This window comes from Oncorhynchus kisutch, linkage group LG1 (genome assembly GCF_002021735.2).
Source record: "Oncorhynchus kisutch isolate 150728-3 linkage group LG1, Okis_V2, whole genome shotgun sequence".
NCBI classification, from domain to species: domain Eukaryota; kingdom Metazoa; phylum Chordata; class Actinopteri; order Salmoniformes; family Salmonidae; genus Oncorhynchus; species Oncorhynchus kisutch.
Window position 1 is genome coordinate 53,102,729 of NC_034174.2, and position 17,235 is coordinate 53,119,963.

A 17,235-nucleotide genomic window follows, 5' to 3' on the forward strand; every position below is an offset into this window, starting at 1 on the left:
ACGTGTGTGTGTGTGTGTGTGTGTGTGTGATGAGAGAGAGAGGCGTGAGAGAGAGACGTGTAGTTCGTTGCATTCCCACATGGTCTCACCTGTAATTTTCCTGTGAAATTAAGTTATCCTGCTTCATAACTTTGAATATTAATAACAAAGTAAGTCCAATTGAACCTGTTTTAACCAAATTTTCCACCTCAACCATGCAACTTTGATGGTCTTAGTAGTACAGTAGAATGGATGGGAGAAAGCATAGTGTGGGAGTTTAGTAGAAAAATAAAAGCAGCTAATTTCCACCACCAATACAGTCCTTGTTAAAACTAGTGTGTGTTTTTGTGTGCATGTCAATCAAATTTGATTTCCCACAAACTTCGTAAACAACAGGAGTAGACTAACAGTGAACTGATTACTAGGGGTCCTTCCCAACAATGCAGAGAGAGAAAAAGTGAAATAATAGAAAAATAATAACAGAAATAATAACACAGGGAATAAATACACAATGAGTAACTTGGCTATATACACAGGGTACAGGTACCAAGTCGACGTGCAGGGTACGAGGTAATTGAGGTAGATATGTACATATAGGTGGCGATAAAGTGACTAGACAACAGATGCATGTGTGACGTCAGGGTAGTTCCTCGAACACTGTCTGACCAATAATTTTCCTGTGAAATTAACCTATTCCACTTCAGGGGTTTGTATGCTGAGTCAACCGAATTGTCCACCCCATGCCACTTTGATGACAAGGTGTTAGTAGTCCAGGAGAAAGGATGAGAGACAGCATCGTGGAAGAATAGTAGACATGATTGTGTAGATCTCTGCTTGAAAACTTTACTAAATAGAAACCGCTAAATTCAAGGCCAGGTACTGATAAGATCTCAATTAAACCTGTGTGTGTGTGTGTGTGTGTGTACTTGAGTGAGTGCATGCATTTGTGTTTGTGTCTCCCCACACCCTCATGGCCACACCTGTTTTCCTGTGAATTTCACGTTTTATACAGAACTGTTTTCCGGTCTAGGTTTCATCAATACCTGGAAACAAGCCCATAATCTGATGTTTGGTAGATCTGTACTTAATCCACCTTAACCTTTCATCATACCCGTGTCATCTCAAAACCAAAGTAGTAGGTCTACTGTAGATATGGTTCATTTTTACATTATATGGTTAGAAAAACATTATTTCAGGAGGAGTAATAGATGATATGGCTTAAAGCTGCAACATAACTGTTCGTATTTGTGTTCAATAAGTCACTAGTGGTCATCCAATGTGATGCAACATTAACAACAGTGTGTCCCTAGCCTGCCGGAGAACCTCTGTATTCAGTGGTATTCATGTTCCTGGTCGGGTCGGATTTTCTGCTAGATTTTGTGGAGCACACAATGAATTATGTGTTTTCTGTCACTGAGGACAAGGTGCCACAGGGGATATTCTAGTGGTATGATTATGGCTGTTGAGGTGACACTTTCCGCCACACCGGCGGTCACGAGTCATGAGGGCAGTCAACTTCCACGTGACCGGTTAGTCACGGTAATTAATCAATCAAATCAAATGTAAAAAGGGCTTCATAAATACATCAGCCGATGTCACAAAGTGCTGTACAAAAACCCAGCCTAAAACACCAAACAGCAAGCAATGTAGATGTAGAAGCATTGTAGCTAGGAAAACCTCCCTAGAAAGGCCAGAACCTAGAAGGAAACCTAGAGGGGAATTAAGCTCTGAGGGGTGGCCAGACCTCTTCTGACTGTGCCGGGTGGAGATTATAACAGAACATGGCCAAGATGTGCAAACGTTCATAGATGACCAGCATGGTCAGATAATAATAATCACAGTGGTTGTAGAGGGTGCAACAGGTCAGCACCTGAGGAGTAAATGGCAGTTGGCTTTTCATAGCCGATCATTCAGAGTTAGAGACAGCAGGTTCGGGACAAGGTAGCATGTCCAGTGAACAGGTCAGGGTTCCATAGCCGCAGCCAGAACAGTTGAAACTGGAGCAGCAGCATGACCAGGTGGACTGGGGACAGCAAGGAGTCATCAGGCCAGGTAGCCCTGAGACATTGTTCTAGGGCTCAGGTCCTCCGAGAGAAGAGAGAGCATACTGAAATTCACACAGGATACTGGATAAGACATAAGAAGTACTCCAGATATACAGTGGGGCAAAAAAGTATTTAGTCAAATCAAATCAAATCAAATTTTATTTGTCACATACACATGGTTAGCAGATGTTAATGCGAGTGTAGCGAAATGCTTGTGCTTCTAGTTCCGACAATGCAGTAATAACGAACAAGTAATCTAACTAACAATTCCAAAAAAGCTACTGTCTTATACACAGTGTAAGGGGATAAGGAATATGTACATAAGGATATATGAATGAGTGATGGTACAAAGCAGCATAGGCAAGATACAGTAGATGATATCGAGTACAGTATAACATATGAGATGAGTATGTAAACAAAGTGGCATAGTTAAAGTGGCTAGTGATACATGTATTACATAAGGATGCAGTCGATGATATAGAGTACAGTATATACATATGCATATGAGATGAATAATGTAGGGTAAGTAACATTATATAAGGTAGCATTGTTTAAAGTGGCTAGTGATATATTTACATAATTTCCCATCAATTCCCATTATTTAAGTGGCTAGAGTTGAGTCAGTGTCATTGACAGTGTGTTGGCAGTCAGCCACCAATTGTTCAAGTTCTCCCACTTAAAAATATGAGAGAGGCCTGTAATTTTCATCATAGGTACACTTCAACTATGACAGACAAAATGAGAAAAAAAATCAGGATATTTTATGAATTTATTTGCAAATTATGGTGGAAAATAAGTATTTTGTACGTTTGCTTTGTTAAATTGTATTCTTCATACTATAAAATAATGCCACGGAATTCTAAGCAAATCTTGTTTGTTAAACTGAACTACTGTAGCCAACAGCCATATGGCATAGCCAAATCAGGACCTTACATAAGGATGACTCAGAGTATGCAATTCTGTTCTCCTGAAATAGACTACATTTTCTTCATATCATACCTCTTTAGACCTGTCTAAAATAAATAATGGATTTATTGAGAAGGTGTAGGCTATATTACATATGGATTTATTTAGACTTGTTTAAATGTAGATGTTCCAAATGTCTGCGTCAGTAGCTTGTAGGCTATGTGTGGACGCCAGGAGATGCTAAATGTGTTTGTTAATTAACTGTCAATTACTGTGAAACCGACAGAAGTACCGAAGTATTTGATCCCCTGCTGATTTTGTACGTTTGCCCACTGACAAAGAAATGATCAGTCTAATTTTAATGGTAGGTTTATTTGAACAGTGAGAGACAGAATAACAACAACAAAAATCTGAAAAACGCATGTCAAAAATGTTATAAATTGATTTGCATTTTGAGGGGAAATAAGTATTTGACCCCTCTGCAAAACAGTACTTGTTGGCAAAACCCTTGTTGGCAAAACTCTTGTTGGCAATCACAGAGGTCAGAAGTTTCTTGTAGTTGGCCACCAGGTTTGCACACATCTCGGGAGGGATTTTGTCCCACTCCAAGTCATTAAGGTTTCGAGGCTGACGTTTGACAACTCGAACCTTCAGCTCCCTCCACAGATTTTCTATGGGATTAAGGTCTGGAGACTGGTTAGGCCACTCCAGGACCTTAATGTGCTTCTTCTTGAGACACTCCTTTGTTGCCTTGGCCGTGTGTTTTGGGTCATTGTCATGCTGGAATGCCCATCCACGACCCATTTTCAATGCCCTGGCTGAGGGAAGGAGGTTCTCACCCAAGATTTGACAGTACATGGCCCCGGCCATCGTCCATTTGATGCGGTGATGTTGTCCTGTCCCCTTAGCAGAAAAACACCCCCAAAGCATAATGTTTCCACCTCCATGTTTGACGGTGGGGATGGTGTTCTTGGGGTCATAGGCGGCATTCCTCCTCCTCCAAACACGGCGAGTTGAGTTGATGCCAAAGAGCTCCATTTTGGTCTCATCTGACCACAACACTTTCACCCAGTTGTGCTCTGAATCATTCAGATGTTCATTGGCAGACTTCAGATGGGCAGGGGGAACTTGCGGGCGCTGCAGGATTTCAGTCCTTCACGGAGTAGTGTGTTACCAATTGTTTTCTTGGTGACTATGGTCCCAGCTGCCTTGAGATCATTGACAAGATCCTCCCCTGTAGTTCTGGGCTGATTCCTCACCGTTCTCATGATCATTGCAACTCCACGAGGTGAGATCTTGAATGGAGCACCAGGCCGAGGGAGATTTACAGTTCATTTGTGTTTCTTCTATTTGCGAATAATCGCACCAACTGTTGTCACCTTCTCACCAAACTGCTTGGCGATGGTCTTATCCTTCCTGTTTGGCCCTGTCCGGGGGTGTCCTCGGATGGGGCCACAGTGTCTCCTAACCCCTCCTGTCTCAGCCTCCAGTATTTATGCTGCAGTAGTTTGTGTCGGGGGGCTGGGGTCAGTTTGTTATATCTGGAGTACTTCTCCTGTCCTATTCGGTGTCCTGTGTGAATCTAAGTGTGCGTTCTCTAATTCTCTCCTTCTCTCTCTTTCTTTCTCTCTCTCGGAGGACCTGAGCCCTAGGACCATGCCCCAGGACTACCTGACATGATGACTCCTTGCTGTCCCCAGTCCACCTGGCCATGCTGCTGTTCCAGTTTCAACTGACCTGAGCCCTAGGACCATGCCCCAGGACTACCTGACATGATGACTCCTTGCTGTCCCCAGTCCACCTGGCCATGCTGCTGCTCCAGTTTCAACTTCCACCTGACTGTGCTGCTGCTCCAGTTTCAACTGTTCTGCCTTATTATTATTCGACCATGCTGGTCATTTATGAACATTTGAACATCTTGGCCATGTTCTGTTATAATCTCCACCCGGCACAGCCAGAAGAGGACTGGCCACCCCACATAGCCTGGTTCCTCTCTAGGTTTCTTCCTAGGTATTGGCCTTTCTAGGGAGTTTTTCCTAGCCACCGTGCTTCTACACCTGCATTGCTTGCTGTTTGGGGTTTTAGGCTGGGTTTCTGTACAGCACTTTGAGATATCAGCTGATGTACGAAGGGCTATATAAATACATTTGATTTGATTTGTAGCCCATTCCAGCCTTGTGTAGGTCTACAATCCTGTCCCTGACATCCTTGGAGAGCTCTTTGATCTTGGCCATGGTGGAGAGTTTGGAATCTGATTGATTGCTTCTGTGGACAGGTGTCTTTTATACAGGTAACCAGCTGAAATTAGTAGCACTCCCTTTAGGAGAGTGCTCCTAATCTCAGCTCGTTACCTGTATAAAAGACACTTGGGAACCAGAAATCTTTCTGATTCGAGAGGGGTCAAATACTTATTTCCCTCATTAAAATGCAAATCAATTTATAACATTTTTGATGTGTTTTTCTGGATTTTTTTGTTCTGTCTCTCACTGTTCAAATAAACCTACCATTAAAATTATAGACGGATAATTTCTTTGTCAGTGGGCAATTGGCTGATTTCCTTATGTGAACTGTAACACTGTAAAATCTTAGAAATTGTTATGTTGGTTTATATTTTTGTTCAGTATAGTTGTAGAAATAGGTGGGGTTTATGACTTTGTGGGTGTGGTAACTAGTGATGACCATGTAGGATGGTAGCTATTTCTTCTGTGTGTTTAAGAAGTGCCGCCACATTGTGATTAACATTTTTCTTCAAGTGGGTGAGGCAGTTTAGTAGTAGCCTATATGAAATAAATGGTAAAAATGTAGGCTATTATTGGACATAATAATTTTATCATTAACTTAAACTGTAAATGTTTAGATGTAGGCCTATCACTTTTTGTGTAATCTGTAATGGATTATGTCCCCATGTGTGGTTGTATTGTGTTTTTAAATTGGCAAATAAATGAAATCTAAATAAAATCACAACAAATACAAGGTATTTATGGAAACAAGAAAACAGCTTGCAGCCTCTGGCTGGCTATAGTAGGCAGAGGGTGGCAAGCCGAATTTGAGATGAGAGAAATTCCTTGCTATTACCTTTCAAATGAATTCATGGCTAAATAGCTGTCCTCTGAGCGGAGGCTTAATACCAGAGATTCAAAAGCGGTCTGCCAAGGGCTTATAGTGGTCCTCTGAATGGGGGCTACCAGCCAGAAATGCAAATCATGTCTTGAGTGGCTAACTCGAATGTATAGCCTTGGGCGTTGTGCCAGCGGAAAATAGCATGCAGGGGACATATCTTGCTATCTGGGATGTACTGTACCTTTTGAGTGGGTTGATCCTGTTAGTCACTCACATTCTAAACATGCACGTTGGTAAGACATCTGCGCACGAACACACCTATGTCATTGACTATTGTACAACTCTTTCCCTAGGCGATCACATAAAGGTTATAAGTCAGATTAAAAACCTGTCAGTGATCATAGGTGAAACCAGTTAATCCGCTTGCAAACACCCAGTACAGTAATTCTTCAGACACTCCAGTGGGTGGGGCAGAGGAGACTGTTTAAATAGGTAGAGATGGAAAGTGTTCCCCATATCACTAAAACAGTGAGCCTTTCGAACCGGAGCACACACAGATGGAAGGTGAGATACTGCTTTTGTTATGCTTATCGATAGGCTATGTCTTATGACTATTTTTTAGACTACTCAATTTGTTGTCCTGTGACATTACAAGTTTAGTGGTATGATTGATTCTTTGGTGGGTTATATCACAACTCAGATTTACTCAGCTGTCAAACTGTAGTTTTGTGGTCATATGGTCAATCCGCAATAACACTTTCGAGGCAATTCAACACTGCACACCCGTGAGCTCTTGACACCACAATTAAAACAGTATGCTTTTATAGTGCTTGAAATGATGCTAGTGTAAATCTGAATGATTTTATTATCACAACTGAATGATTTAATTATCTGTAAAAAAAAAAAAAAAGAAGAAAAATCCTTATTTTTCTAGATGGAATTGTTAAATGTGTTATTAGCACTGCTAAGCAAAATTGACTTCAGATTAGATATCTTATTGAATAGCAAAAAGGAACATCTTGGTATTTCCGCATTTTGATGTAGTTTCCGATCTCTGCATTTGACTCGCATTAAAGTCTTCAGTATTCCATTGACAAACGCCCAGTGTGTTTCTTTCCCTCCAGAATTGAGAATCCAATATGTCAACCTGGAACTTCAGGGCAACCATGAGAGCCACTATACCCAGGGGTTCAGCTCTAAAACCCTGGTGGTGCGGAGAGGAGCACCCTTCAAAATCACCCTGCTCCTGAAGGGACGAGCCTTCAACCCACACACCGACACCCTGATGTTCAGAATCCTCCTAGGTACACTGTGATACATACTGTTCAAGTCATATTTGTTTGTCAATAATTGGTTAGGACATTTGTCAGAGCATGGATGATGTATTTAACTCTGTAGAAAGCTTAAGTATACCCATTCATGAGGATTAAGGAGACAATAGTGGTGGTGAGCATTGCGTTATCTGACCCATATTAATTCCTTCTTCCCAACAGGTCGGCTGTACGCAGAGTTCCCCGTCACCTTCTCCAAGCAGGGATCCCCCTCCCGATGGAGTGCCTACTTCACCCCCAAAGGCCTGAACCCCAACTCTCCCTCTCTGTACATATCCAGCCCTGCCTCTTCCTCCATAGGGCGCTACAGTGTTCAGCTCCACGTGCTCACACAGCACGGTCAGAAGGGCTACGTGGTGGGAGACTTTGTTCTCCTTTGCAACCCCTGGTGCAGCGGTGAGTTAATCTACAGAACGACTTAAACCCGCTCCTATGATTAAATGTATTGATTGTAGCCGGGTTTGGGGTCAAGTCCATTTTGCTTCATGGCAATATAGAAGTGAGTCCCAACACAGATTGTCCTTGAGTCTAATGCAAATTTAATCTTGGTTAGATAGGATAATAAGATTTCTGGACATGATAATGCCTTTCATCAAAAGTGCTTTACTAAGTGTGATAACGTTGGTGATGCATGGCAGCTATTTTGAATCCTCAAAATCCACAAAACCTCAGTTTTTGCGGTGGAGAGGTAAGGGTTCATATTGGCACATTTCTACATCGATCCATTCTCAAAGTAAGTACGAATTATATAAGATACAAACATGTTAAAGTAATCAAAGTGTTCTCCCTCCAGAGGACGCAGTGTACATTCCCTTTGAAGACCAGAGAGAGGAATATGTAAATAATGACTCTGGTTTATTGTACATGGGGACCCCTAAAAACCTTGAATCAAGACCTTGGTCGTTCGATCAGGTGAGCATCTCCTGACCAGCTTCAAAACATTTTACGATACCATTTACTGCATTTTCCAGAGACGTCTACAAAAAGGCTGGACATGACATATATGATTAAAGATAAATAAAGGAATAAATTAAAAATCTATTCCATAAATGAATAAATAATGACATAAGTTGACAAAATAATTACAGAAATGAAAAATTTATAACATAGATGAAAAAAGTAAATAAATAAATATTCAATTTTGTTTCTCTCTATGCAGTATGAGCCAGAGATTTTGGATATTTGTCTGAAGCTGCTCCAGGTCAGCCCGCAGCACGGCAGGAACTTGCAGAAGGACTACCTAGGCCACTCCGATCCTATCTACCTCAGTAGGGTGGTGTCTGCCATGGTGAGTGACAATGCCTCAGATCCCTCAGATAGTAAATTAGTCTCTCATGCTTTATGTGTGGAAATTATAATAAGACCTCTGGAGCTCACAAAACAGGTCCTGGCTTGAAATGTCTGGCAGTCTATAATACTCATAATACACTTACACAATGTGTTTATATTTCAGTTCAAGCAATGAGGGGTGAAGTGAGGTTACGTGATGAGGCCATTAAAAAATATTGTTTCATCTTACCATGTTAACCTTTCTTAAATGATTTCACTCTGAATTGAATAAATGGTACTTTGTACTTAATTTTTGGACTAGAAAAAAATCCCGTGTAAGTACCTTGTTACAAGGTATTTAAGAAATGTCAAATAAATGGTTACAGAATAAACATGGTTGATCCCTAGAGGGAACATTGGGTAGATAATTGTGTCATTCTCTGTCAGATCAACTGCGAGGACGACCGAGGAGTCCTGAGAGGGAACTGGTCGGGCGATTTCAAGAACGGGGTGAACCCCTCCAAGTGGACAGGAAGTGCAGATATTTTGAGACAGTGGGCCAAGTCCAAGTTCAGCCCAGTGATGTACGGCCAGTGCTGGGTGTTTGCTGCTGTGATGTGCACAGGTAATGAATATGTTGGAAATGTATGTATTGTAAAAATGTTTTATCAATGCATATGGAATAATATCACTCCCAGCTGAATTTCTGTACAAGTTCATCATGGCACCATCGTAATGGAATATTTGAACAAGAGTGTCTAATTTATGTTAGGAATATAAAGAGTTAGAAAATCATTGGTCAAATCATTGACAAATTCTTCATCCTTGTATTTCTATCTCTTCCTAGTCATGAGAGCCCTTGGTATTCCATCCCGTGTCATCACCAACTTCAACTCAGCCCATGACACCAACGGCAACCTGGTCATCGAGGAGTTTTACTCTGAGACGGGCAAGAAACTACCTCACAGTAAAGACAGCATATGGTAAGCAGATATCTAGTCTACAGCATTACCACACCGTGAATATGAAATATTATTTGTCGATGAAATAATATGAAAGTAGATTATATGATAGCAAGAAGTATTTTAAGTAACATGGAAGTAATTGCATGTAAAAATAAATCAGTCTTTGGTATTAAAATGTGCTTTTTTGTCCTCCATTTCAGGAATTTCCATGTATGGGTGGAGTGTTGGATGACCCGGCCAGACCTGGGTGCAGGATTTGACGGATGGCAGGTTTTGGATCCAACCCCGCAGGAGAGGAGCGGAGGTCAGAGTCGAAACAGACTAAATAGAAACTCCATAATACAAGTTAGATTAAATAAAACTGGAAGTCCATTCATAAATAACAAAAAACTATTATTTTAGTTTTTTATGATATTCAGACACTGCACTTGTCACAGTCACAAGCCACCGACACTGATAACCAGACATTTTTTTAAATATATGTCTATTACCTGTTTATATTATTTTTATGACACATTCTATATCATCCAGACTGGAATCAATCAAAGAGTATGGCTACTATTGCTTCTAGGTCTAAAGCTCCACCATATATTTCCCCCTCCTAGGAATCTTCTGCTGTGGCCCAGCCCCAGTGAAGGCTATCAGAGACCGGCGTGTGGACCTGGTCTACGACATCCCCTTTGTGTATGCTGAGGTGAATGCTGACGTCCACACGGTCATTGTGAAGCGAGGCCAGGTGCTGAGTTCCAGCACAGACACAGAGAGAGTTGGTTCCCTCATCGTCACCCAGACCATAGGCTCACCAAGGCCCCAGAACATCACAGGGAACTACAAACCCACCAAAGGTGAGTCGAACAGGAAATGATGCCATGAATCAAATGCTAATATCAAATCGGTAAGACTTTGTAGTAACTATCGTGAATAAGCGTTAATAAACTATTTGTAGACTATGAAGACACACCATACACACACACACACACGTATATACATATATAAATACAGTGCATTCAGAAAGTATTCAGACCACTTCACTTTTTCCACATTTAAAAATATATATATATATATTTTTACCCCCTTTTGTCCATCATTTTGTGGTATCCAATTGTTAGTAGTTACTATCTTGTCTCATCGCTACAACTCCCGTACGGGCTCGGGAGAGACGAAGGTCGAAAGCCATGCGTCCTCCGAAACACAACCCAACCAAGCCGCACAGCTTCTTTAACAGAACGCATCCAAACCCGAAGGAGTCGCTAGTGCGCGATGAGACAAGGATATCCCTACCGGCCAAACCCTCCCTAATCCAGACGGCGCTAGGCCAATTGTGCGTCGCCCCACGGACCTCCTGGTCGCGGCCGGCTGCGACAGAGCCTGGACGCGAACCCAGAGTCTCTGGTAGCACAGCTAGCACTGCGATGCAGTGCCTTAGACCACTGCACCACCCGGGAGGCTCTTTTTCCACATTTTGTTTGCGATACAGCCTTTAAAATGTACTAAATCATTTTTTTCCCTCATCAATCTACACACAATACCCCATAATGACAAAGCAAAAACAGGTATCTAGAAAAACGGAATTATTACATTTACATAAGTATTCAGACCCTTTACTCAGTACTGTGTTGAAGGACCTTTGGCAGCGATTACAGCAGCGAGTCTTCTTGGGTATGACGCTACAAGCTTGGCACACCTCTATTTGGGGAGTTTCTCCCATTCTTCTATGCAGATCCTCTCAAGCTCTTCAGGTTGGATCGGGAGCATTGCTGCACAGCTATTTTCAGGTCTCTCCAGAAATGTTAGATCGAGTTCAAGTCCAGGCTCTTTGCATGGCCACTCAAGGACATTCAGAGTCTTGTCCCGAAACCACTCCTGTGTTGTCTTGGCTGTGTGCTTAGGGTTGTTGTCCTGTTGGAAGGTGAACCTTCGCCCCAGTCTGAGGTCCTGAGTGCTCTGGAGCAGGTTTTCATAAAGGATCTCCCTGTACTTTGCTCCGTTAATCTTTCACTCGATGGTCTGCCAGTCCCTGCAGCTGAAAAACATGCTTCACCGTCGGGATGGTATTGGCCAGGTGATGAGCAGTGCCTGGTTTCCTCCAGACCTGATGCTTGGCATTCAGGCCAAATAGTTCCAACTTGGTTTCATCAGACCAGAAAATCCTGTTTCTCATGGTCTGACAGTCCTTTAGGTGCCTTTTTGCAAATTCCAAGCGGGCTGTCATGTGCCTTTCACTGAGGAGTGGCTTCCATCTGGAATCTCTACCATAAAGGCCTGATTGGTGGAGTGCTGCAGAAATGGTTGTCCTTTTGGAAGGTTCTCCCATCTCCACAGAGGAACTCTGGAGCTCTGTCAGAGTGACCATTAGGTTCTTGGTCTCTCCTTGACCAAGATTGTTCAGTTTGGCCAGGAATCCAGCTCTAGGAAGAGCCTTTGTGGTTCCAAAATGCTTCCATTTAAGAATGATGGAGGCCACTGTGTTCTTGGGGACCTTCAATACTGTAGAAATGTTTTGGTACCTTTCCCCAGATCTGTACCTTGACACAATACTGTCTCGGAGCTCTACGGACAATTCCTTTGACCTCATGACTTGGTTTTTGCTCTGACATGCACTGTCTACTGTGGGATCTTATATAGACAGGTGTGTGCCTTTCCAAAGCATGTCCAATCAATTGAATTTACCACAGGTGGACTCCAATGAAGTTGAAGAAACATCTCAAGGATGATCAATGGAAACAGAATGTACCTGAGCTAAATTTTGAGTATCATAGCAAAGTGTCTGAATACTTATGTAAATCAAATATTTAGTTTTTTTATTTTAAACAATTTTTTTTTTTTTTTTTTTTGTCATTATGGGGTATTGTGTGTAGATTAATGAGGGGGAAAAATATTTAATCCATTTTAGATTAAGGCTGTAAGGTAACAAAATGTGGAAAAAGTGAAGTGGTCTGAATACTTTCCGAATACACTGTCTGTCTGTATGTGTATATATATATATATGTATGTATATTTACTGTATATATATGTGGTATATAAAGGGATTTACCATAACCCTACACTACCTCTCTATACTATGAGTAAAGTGGCCTTTGATTGGTTGTTATGAATCCATAAAATGATTGTGAATGTTGGTTCAAGTATAGTGATCTCTTTTGAGTCTCAATGTCACAGCATTGTGTTCATACTGTAACGATCGTCTTTATGTCTAAATCCATTTTTGTTTCATATGCAGCAGCCATGTCCTTACACAGATCAAAGAGTGCAAGTAAGTGCTAACTTACTAGCTACATTATTCATTCAGTGTATGAAAAAAATATCACTATTCAAAAGTATTTATTACAAGCAAATTCCTATTCCTATTTCCAAATGTCTAACAAGATTTTTTTTCTCTCTAGCATTTTCAGGAGAATCAACACATAAGCGAGGTGAGTGTTGATTACTTGATCTTCTATATGGTTCTGTCTGTATTCCATCTGTCCACAAATTTCATTGACATCATACATTTAATTGAGTAATTGACATCTTACACTTCTTTGAGTCATTGACATAATACGCTTCATTTAATGTGCCATTCATATGTGTCTCATTAGGGTCAACCCGGGGCCTCTCAGTGTCTCTGAGCCTCCTTAAAGTGCCTGTGGCTGGGGAAAACATAACCTTCACAGTCATGGTCACCAACACGGACAGCATCCCCAAGGTGCTGAGGGAGCATGTCAACGCTCAGACCAAGAAGTACAACCGTAGTCCCTCGGGCACCTTCTGGGAGGTCCACAACGTCGTCCGGATAGCGCCGCATGAAGGTAGGAACCTTAACGCATCGCTAACGTTAATATTAGCGCATAATGTCATATGGTTAGCACCCTAAAGATACTGTACTCCCTCCATACAGATATATGAAATGTGTTGTATTTCTTGACATATCTTCTATACCACTTAAAAGTAGTACTTTCCCTTCAAATTCTGTCTTTGGTCATATGGAACATTTCAGGGACACCATACCATTTTGTTGAACCTACCTCATGTATTCACTAATTTGTTCCCCCCTCACTCTTTCTTCCTCTCCCTCGCCCTCCCTCCAGCTAAGGTCATTCATCACCTGATCGACCATGCCCAGTATGAGTCTCTGATGGGAGATGACTTGGTCAACCTGGCTGTGGTCATGGAGGACGAGTTCACTCAGGAGAGAGTCTTGGCCTCAGAGGAGTTCAACATCACCAGCCCTCAACTCTCCATACAGGTACAGGCATCTCTTCAGAACGTCTCTACACACCAAATTAACTTCACACGGGGTCTTTGAACGTCCGTTACACATCTTGCGTCAACACTCAATGCAATTAAGTCCTAGACTAAACAATATAGCTATGTTTAGACAGTGATGTGCTATGTGAAATAGGTCCATTACTTGTTTTATACCTAAACAAATGGGTTGATAACATCCTGTGTACTATGTGTGCAGACGAAGGACATCGCTTTAACCTTATATTCTTTAGATTGCAGATGAAGACTCCGTCATGCTACACAAGGAGCACACTGCCCTCGTAGTCTTCTGCAACACCTTCTCTGTACCTGTGAGTGGCCTACTAACCGTGACTGGCTCTGGTTTGATCAAGGGGGAAATGCACTCAAGGTAAGGACATGTTCTTTTCGTGTTCAATGTGTTTCCTTCTTTGGCGTCTCATTTCTTACATAAGGAGTGACGGAAGGCAGTGTTGGCAACTGCTAACAACAACAAAAATGTGGATTCCATTGAGTATTGGCAAAAGCATGTGTAAACACAAGGAGTGGCATTGTCGTACGGTATAAGTCCTTAAACATTTGTATGGTTAGTCAAGGACAGAACGTAACACTGTATAAACTTCCATGGCACTATACGCCAGTATAAGATCATTTGGAGAAACAATTGAAACTCTTATATAAAGGCTGTAACTATGCTGTACATGGTTACTTGGTGCCATGGCAATATGAGCCATGGCAATGTGAGTGATATCCACAGGGGAACTTTACAAGATTTAGAGGCAAAACCACATTCTGTAAACTCTTTGCACTTCAACATGTTCATTATGAGATGTTACGCAGTAGATGAACTTCACTAGATTCAAAGGGACAGTTCACTCAAATTACAAAAAGACATATTGATTTCCGTATCCTTAAGCGGTCTATTGACATGGAAAGAGGTAAACAAAACCAAAGCCTGGATTGCTGCCAGTGTCTTATCTTGTCCATAGACTGCTTACAGGGTGAACTACCCCTTTATTCCCCATTCCCCTAACCTTCACATGGATAACCAGTCTTGTCAATTCGTATGTTGCGTCATTCAGACAAATACCTAACATAAAAATGCCTTCCTATCTTGCAGGATTCAACTGTTTAAGCCAGGGTGCACTATGGAGAGGAGCTTCAGTTTCATTCCGAGGATGGTGGGGAAAAAAATGTTGCAGGCTACTCTAGTCCTCAAAAACAACTCTGCAAAAATTGTAGGCTACAGAATGATCTCTGTGAAGTCAGCTTAGTCATTTTGCAATGATTCAGGTGGTGCTAATGAATATAATTGTATTTAAGGTAGGAATTCCATGTACAACTTAAGTATTATATCTATCATTTATATTTATGTATTTTTTTTAACTAAAACATGTATTACTTTCGTTCTCATAATAACTTTCTTTGTTGTTTGATGTTTATGATATAGATGTATTTATTTTGTATTTTAATGTATGATTGGTAATCACTACATGAATAGTCACTTATGACTTTACATAAAATGAGGTTTAATTAGTCAATTGACATTGGCCTGTGAACAAGTTAAGGTTTCTGGAGTTTGTTTCATTTAGTTTGTTTCAAGTCTATTGAATTTAGTTTTTATCAAATGAAACCACTTTTTATACAAATCTGTATACAAATCAGATAAATGAATTCTGAGTGACAAAGCTTACAAGTTGAAGTCTTCATCATTGTCTTGTATTGTAGATCACTTAAAGACAGATTTATTTTCAATAATTGAAACCACATCCTCATTCCCTCAATATCTTCTTAGTATTTCTACAACACAGGTATTTTAATACAGTCATATGTTATAAATATTTTTTAAACACTTTTTTTTACCATAACCACATCAGCTAGTCAGTATTTGGACTCTTCCTGTGTACTCTCCTGGCTAAAACCCCAAAACTATAGTGCATAGCTAGCCCTTCTGTAGATGGTTGAAAAACATTATTTGTTAATTGTTTCTAACTCAAATACCCTCACAGTAGCTTGACATCAATTTACTGGAGAAAATGTGGCGAAATTATAATATCTTATCCCACATGCAGCAGTAGAAAAATACTGGGAAAATCAAAAACCCTCATCAAAAAATAAACCCATACTACAACGCAACCTCAGTGTGTGTTTTCCTGTCTCCAGACCTATTTAAAAACAAGGATTGCCCACTCACTAGAAACTTGCTGTGAGATGAAAAACATTGAGACAGTGGACCAAAGTTGTAAATTATATTTGTTAAATGGAAAAAATCTAAATATGAGAAAAACATAGTCACATAAAGACAAAAGGTTGAAACGGAAGGACTTCATAAACAGTGATAAGGTATCTTGATAGGCCTACAGTGCCTACTGAAAATCTACATACCCTTGCACAGTTGTCATATTTTGCTGCCTTACATTTTTTTTATCTAAATAAGGTATTAAATTAGTTGTTTTTCCTACAGATCTACACAACCTGCTCCACATTTTCTAAATGAATAATAATAACATGCCTTGTGTATGGTCATCACACACCAGAGTTAATATTTGGTGGAAGCACATTTGGCAACAATTATTGCAGACCCGCCGCCAGAACGAATCAGTTGAACTAATCATTTTTGAAACCCCCTAGTTTTATCATTGGAATGTGATACAAAATGAGTGTCACGGCTGTCGTTCAAGGAAGACCAAGGTGCAGCGTTGTGAGCGTACATTTTCTTTTATTTAGTAAAATGTCGCCAACAAAACAAGAAATTACAAAAACGACCGCAAAGCTTACAAGGGCTATAGTGCCCCTAACAAAGACAACTTCCTACAATGACAAAAGGGAAAAAGGCTGCCTAAGTATGATTCCCAATCAGAGACAACGATAGACAGCTGTCCCTGATTGAGAACCATACCCGGCCAAAACATAGAAATACCAAAACATAGAAAACAGAACATTGAATGCCCACCCAAATCACACCCTGACCAAACCAAATAGAGACATAAAAAGGCTTGACAATGACAATGACAATGAGGCAACGGTGTGCTTTAGGATAATGCGACGCCTCCGAGCGGTCGGGTAGGCTGTTTGGAGTGTGTATCTGACTGGATTAATAAAAAATATGTAGTTACTTCTAAAAACCAAAGTTGCCCCTCTGGTAAAGACCATAGGCTGATCTAGAAGAAAAGAAATGCACACCTATTTAGGCGAGGTGCTGGTTAGCAGAGTAGAAAACTTGAAAATAAAAGAGAGCCGCACACTCTAGGAGCTCAGATGCAAAAATGTAATTACCAACGTTTCGACAGCCAAGCTGTCTTCATCAGGGTGTAAGACCATAGGCTGCTCAGTTTCAAGTTTGGGGAAGCTTAAAATGCATTCTACAATTTCTACCAGTCTGGTTGCCAGTTCTGATTATTTGCATTTGCACATTTTTAAGGAAGTGTCATTTCAATAATAATGTTTTGTTTCTCA

General features: G+C 40.9%; 1 protein-coding gene across 2 annotated transcripts; it reads left to right on the forward strand.

Annotated features, from left to right (window-relative positions):
- The first annotated feature begins 6,524 nt into the window (after positions 1-6,524).
- On the forward strand, positions 6,525-15,908 carry tgm5l (transglutaminase 5, like). Of its 2 annotated transcripts, none has more exons than XM_020483611.2 (15): positions 6,525-6,554; positions 7,115-7,294; positions 7,484-7,717; positions 8,115-8,233; positions 8,481-8,609; positions 9,038-9,215; positions 9,438-9,573; positions 9,756-9,859; positions 10,161-10,400; positions 12,776-12,808; positions 12,939-12,968; positions 13,134-13,343; positions 13,623-13,780; positions 14,034-14,170; positions 14,900-15,908. In XM_020483611.2, the coding sequence occupies exons 1-15, from the start codon at positions 6,548-6,550 to the stop codon at positions 15,051-15,053; spliced, it is 2,049 nt and encodes a 682-aa protein (XP_020339200.1). In that variant the 5' UTR covers positions 6,525-6,547; the 3' UTR covers positions 15,054-15,908. The 2 variants fall into 2 exon arrangements, with proteins under 2 accessions (XP_020339200.1, XP_031682878.1); XM_031827018.1 differs by having other exon boundaries at positions 12,779-12,808.
- Positions 15,909-17,235: the final 1,327 nt, after the last annotated feature.

What these genes read in the sequence shown, in the direction of transcription:
- tgm5l (XM_020483611.2), top strand. An exon ending in CCCGCAGGAGAGGAGCGGAG is followed by an intron (nt 9,860 to 10,160) that starts GTCAGAGTCGAA and finishes TCCCCCTCCTAG; the next exon opens with GAATCTTCTGCTGTGGCCCA. An exon ending in GAACTACAAACCCACCAAAG is followed by an intron (nt 10,401 to 12,775) that starts GTGAGTCGAACA and finishes TTTCATATGCAG; the next exon opens with CAGCCATGTCCTTACACAGA.